Here is a 4914-nt window from a genome sequence, read left to right as displayed (position 1 = left end):
CTGAGAACATACAGGGATTTGAGAAAGAACGAACAAAATAAATGAATAATTAAGTTAAAGTCAAAAAGATTGATAAATCATAATAATAATAAATTAAGCCAAGAGTAAGCTTTATTAGAATTACAAAAATGGAAGAAATATTAGATTTTATTGTTAGTAATCACCGTTAAAATAATGGTTATTGTCATGAGTTACAGAGTTGTATTTTCTCTTTTATGGATAAAAATATAAAAAGAGAAATAAGAAGTATTATAAGAGTTATAATTTAAAAGACAATTCACGCTCTAATGATTCAAGAATATTTTGATTGAAAGATATTAGATACCACTGCTCTTTATAACTGATTAGTATTTGAGTAGATATGTAATTGTCTTTATCTTTTTTCATTTTTTGAGTGATTTCTTTTTGTTGTTTTGCAGTAATTTTAAATTCTTTGTAATTCTTTGCTAATTCAGTTAAACGTTCAATTCCATATTGCATACTCTTCTTATCTTTTGCTGTCAATGAAATAAGTTCATTTGTCTCTTCATCATCTAATAAGTCTAGTACTTCTTTTTCGATATAATGAACAAATTGATCTTCATCCTCAAATTGTAATTCAACTTCCCCAAAATACCAAGCAGAACAATCAGTAATTTCTCCATTTAAAGCCATAACCAAAGCACCACAAACTTGTGGTTGAAGTGATAATTCAATTTCTTCAACAAAGACTTCTTTTGATAATTCTCTGATGGTTCGACTAAAAATATCAGCTTGAGGACCTTTTGCAACAATACTTTCATCAAACACATCATAATCAACTTCACATCTTTCCATTAGTGCTTGGATATCTGCTTGATCCCATTTTAGGATATGACGAAGTTCTAATGTTAAACCAACTTCAACTGTATAGTCTTCACTTTCTCCAACAAGTTCGATTAATGGATTTTCTTTATGTGGATTCAACTGATGTTCTTTCTGATTCTCTTTGTTATTCAATTGGTCTTTCATTTGAATAATACCATTTGGTTCTTCAATATCATCTTTTTCATCTTCTTCTTGGATATCTTCTTTTGCGTTTTTTAAATCAACAAAGAATTTATTTTGTAATTGACTTTGTTTAACGACATTTCGTTCATCTCCATATCCATAAAAATGGAAAGCATTGTCTTGTTCAATTAACTCTAAATCTTCTTTACTAAGTTCTTTTGGTTCATTAAGACAGCTATACAAATTATCAATTCTTTGAAACGCTTGATCCCTTTCACTACTTTCACTTTGTTCATCAATGAATTTCTTTTTAGTACTTACTGTATATTTAGGAGTATATTCTCTCATAACTTTTTTCTTTGCTTTTAATTCAAGAGTAATTTCTTGAGGTTTAATAAAGTCATCACCATCAAATACTGAAGAAAGGATATTAGTTTTTTTAGTAGGTATGATTGTAGGAGTAGCTTCTTTCTTTTTGTCAATATGTTCATTAGATCTTATAATATTCATTGAAGGTAGTGATAAATGAATATCTTGATTGATTAAGTTGGGACATAATTTTCTTCTAGAAATAGATGCTTCTTGTTTAGTGAATACACCAAGATACATTCGTTTTGCAACTTGAGTACAGGTGATATTATCATTTGTCGTTGGTACTCGAAGAATAAGAACAACATAAGTACTTCTTTCTAACAATGTTTTAGCATTATACAAATCATATCCATCAGTAACAACATTTAATTTATTGTTAAACTTATCTTTAAATAAGCAACCTAAAATTCCATGTTTTGCTAATAAAGCTTGTCCACGAGCAAGAAGATGGTTATGAAAAACTTCATCTATTTTAAGTTGTAGTGATTTAATAGAAGAGAGCCTATTGATGATTATTTGTTTTGCAAAAGGATAAGGAGGAAAAAATGATAATGTCATAGAAATGAAATTTCCAATTACATTAACATTTGGTCTAATAGATTCAATAAATGATTTCATACATCTTAGTGTATAATGATAGAGATAAGGAGTAGAAGCAAGATGGATTTGTACGTCAGATGGTCCAATTTGTAAATTATCCATTAAATAACGAGATTTTTTTTAAACTTTCTTAATTTTGTTATTTATAGCAACTATAAATAGAAACAGTAAATAAGAAAATTATAAATTATAATAATAAATTAATATAAAATGAAACTATAAAATCCCATCTATTTTATTGTTAAGTTCAGATGAACGCTCCAAGGTTTGATCAAAATAAAAAGAAAGAATTTATGGTTCGAACTGGAATTTCTATGGGAGTAACTGTAATTGTTACATTTACACTTGCTTTCTCAATTCTTTTTATTATTGGACAATCAACATTATCTGCATTAGGGAATTCATTTGTGTTTTCAGTTTTAATGATGATAAATACATTAATGTTATCATTAACATGTAATAGTTTGTTTAAAATTGAAGTAAACGTTATGAATAAAATAATAACAATTAGATAACAGTAATTATTTCGATGATTATTCAAAGTTATTTAAATCAACACAATCTATTTTGAGAGTTAGTATAGTTTTTATCATGTCAATTTTAATTGGATATTATTCAATGAATGCATTAAAAAATGGATTAATTAATGAAGAAGGTATATATGAAGTTGATGAATTTTCTATGTTATTTTCAGTTGTTGGAATCTTCTTTGGAATATCAAATTCATTTTTTTATGTTTTCTTAGACACTCTTTATATTCAATATTTTGTAAAACAAATAAATGAAGGAGATACACAATACATTTCATTTTTAGTAGGTAAACAAACACTTATCTCATTTATTTTAAATTTCATAATTTTCATATTTAGTGTGGTTGTAGTAAAAATATATGTATTCTTCTTAGCTGGATTTGGACTAGACTTAGAAGTATATACTTTACCATTTGATGCTGTTGATTTAATAAGATATATGATGATAATTTTGTTGTTCTCATTTAGTAGTAGATTCTCATTCAAGTTCCTTTCATACAGGATGAGTTTACAATGAATGAATATTTAATTGATTCCTTTTCTTTAAAATTTAATTTAATAATTAAAACAAAGTACAATTAGAATATCAGCAAAGTTGAATGAAAAAAAAATTTATTCATTCAGGTGATAATTGTAAGTCTAATGGTGATATACATAATCCAGATGAAGGAGATAATGAAGCTGAATTACTAGCTGAATGAAAAGAATGAATAGGACTTTTTAAATGAAAAGTTCTTGACATACTTGAAGTTCTAGGTTTAACAAAGTCTTTATTAATAACAAAGAATTGTGGATGTTCTCTTCTAATTTTACTTCTTCTATATATTGTTGTATCGCTAACATTTGGATTTATTTTGTAATTATAAGATGGTATAAATGAATCAATGTAAAAGAAATCATTATCATTTCTAAGTTCTATTCTAACTAATGCCATTGTTGAATGGTCTAATTTTCCAGGAGCTTTTGTTCTATTTCCTTTTGGAGTTGTTGGAGTTTGAGGAGTTGATTGAACTTCTCGTGCACGAGTAGTTACTCCTACGACATATTCTCCAATTGATTCTATAGTTTCTGAAAGGGTATTAGAATGGATTATATATTGTCCAATAGAATTTTCAATTGATTTAATCTTATCATCTTTTCTTTCTCCAACTGATGATACCCCAATAATTTCAGGATCAAAATTATCATTTATACCATCACTACACATAAATATTAGATCCCCATCATAACATTCATTATATGTTAAAGAGGCATTCCCTAAATCAGGCATTCCTTCTTTACCATTGCCAATTCTTCCTTGTGAATTAGAAACATCTACCAAATGATAAATCTTTAAATTCATTCTTTAAAAATAACACAAAGCCATAACAAACCACTTAAACTTTCACGAGAAGAATAATTATAAATTGTACGAAGTGTTGAATTGGAATATAAATATGATCGACAATCCCCAATGTTTAATGTGATAATACCAAATTTTCTATCTCTAGAATCTAACTGAACAATTACTTGTAATTGAATTGTTGTAGCACCAATAAGGTATGACTTCCTTTCATTTTCTGCAACGACAAAAATATTGTCATGTGCATCTGAAATAGCTCTAATCATATTTTCTGCTATTTCTTTAATATTTGAACATTCTCTAATTTCTTTTGCAATTGATTGAACTGCAGCTTGTCCAGCAGCTGTTGCTGCCAATTTTGGTGCAATACCAATACCACACCCATCACATAGACATTGAATAATAGTGTTATTATAAAGAAGTAATTGATAATAATCACAAATTGGATTTCCTATCTTTTTACCATTTATAATGGGATATGTACTCATTGATGTAAATGCATAATGGTTACTTGAAGTGATAATTGGATAAATTGGATCGTATTCTCCTGAAACGAATGCATGAACTGGAGTAATATCAGGTTTGATAAAACTATAACTGTAATATAAATAACATATTATATTATTAATAAAAATAATTATAAAAAAAATATATTCATACCTTTGAATTTGGTTCAAGTCATTTACTAAAGAATCATAAAATAATTTGAATGTCTTTTTATTGGATTTCTTACTATCACCTTTCATTTGATTTTTAGTTCTAACCTCTTAACTTTATTCTTCTCTGGAAAAAAGGATAAATATAGTACATTTCGTTGCTTGCTTTTTTACTTTTTGTTCATTTTATTTTCGTTCTTTTTAACTTCCTCATTTTAAATTCTTGTTGTGTTGGCATGAATGTAACTTTGTTATTTTTTCTCTTTTCTTCTTTTGTAAATCCCCTTCTAAAAGCGAACTTTTTTTGGACTGGCTTGGTTTATGATGGAACGTTGACAATCATTTACCCTCCTAACTTAATAATTTTTATTTTTATTATTCTTTTATTTAGTCTTAATACGAAAATATTAGTTCTTTTTCAAATGCAGAACATATAACAAATGTT

At 26.9% G+C, this 4914-nt stretch overlaps 3 protein-coding genes across 3 annotated transcripts; 1 reads left to right on the top strand and 2 right to left on the bottom strand.

The window, feature by feature from the left end:
• Positions 1 to 258: 258 nt before the first annotated feature.
• Positions 259 to 2043, bottom strand: ENU1_036920 (hypothetical protein; the record flags this gene model as incomplete). The annotated part of the gene is made up of 1 exon (XM_008857454.1): positions 259 to 2043. One exon carries the CDS (start codon positions 2041 to 2043, stop codon positions 259 to 261), a length of 1785 nt encoding a protein of 594 aa, XP_008855676.1.
• A 149-nt stretch (positions 2044 to 2192) lies between these two features.
• ENU1_036910 (hypothetical protein) lies at positions 2193 to 2988 on the top strand (the record flags this gene model as incomplete). The annotated part of the gene is made up of 2 exons (XM_008857453.1): positions 2193 to 2403; positions 2453 to 2988. The coding sequence occupies 2 exons, from the start codon at positions 2193 to 2195 to the stop codon at positions 2986 to 2988; spliced, it is 747 nt and encodes a 248-aa protein (XP_008855675.1).
• Positions 2989 to 3087: 99 nt separating this feature from the next.
• Positions 3088 to 4559, bottom strand: ENU1_036900 (hypothetical protein; the record flags this gene model as incomplete). The annotated part of the gene is made up of 2 exons (XM_008857452.1): positions 3088 to 3785; positions 3845 to 4559. 2 exons carry the CDS (start codon positions 4557 to 4559, stop codon positions 3088 to 3090), a joined length of 1413 nt encoding a protein of 470 aa, XP_008855674.1.
• Positions 4560 to 4914: the final 355 nt, after the last annotated feature.

The sequence above is a fragment of the Entamoeba nuttalli genome, assembly GCF_000257125.1.
Source record: "Entamoeba nuttalli P19 unplaced genomic scaffold asmbl_2664, whole genome shotgun sequence".
NCBI classification, from domain to species: domain Eukaryota; phylum Evosea; order Mastigamoebida; family Endamoebidae; genus Entamoeba; species Entamoeba nuttalli.
This window is presented reverse-complemented; position numbering and strand designations above follow the sequence as displayed.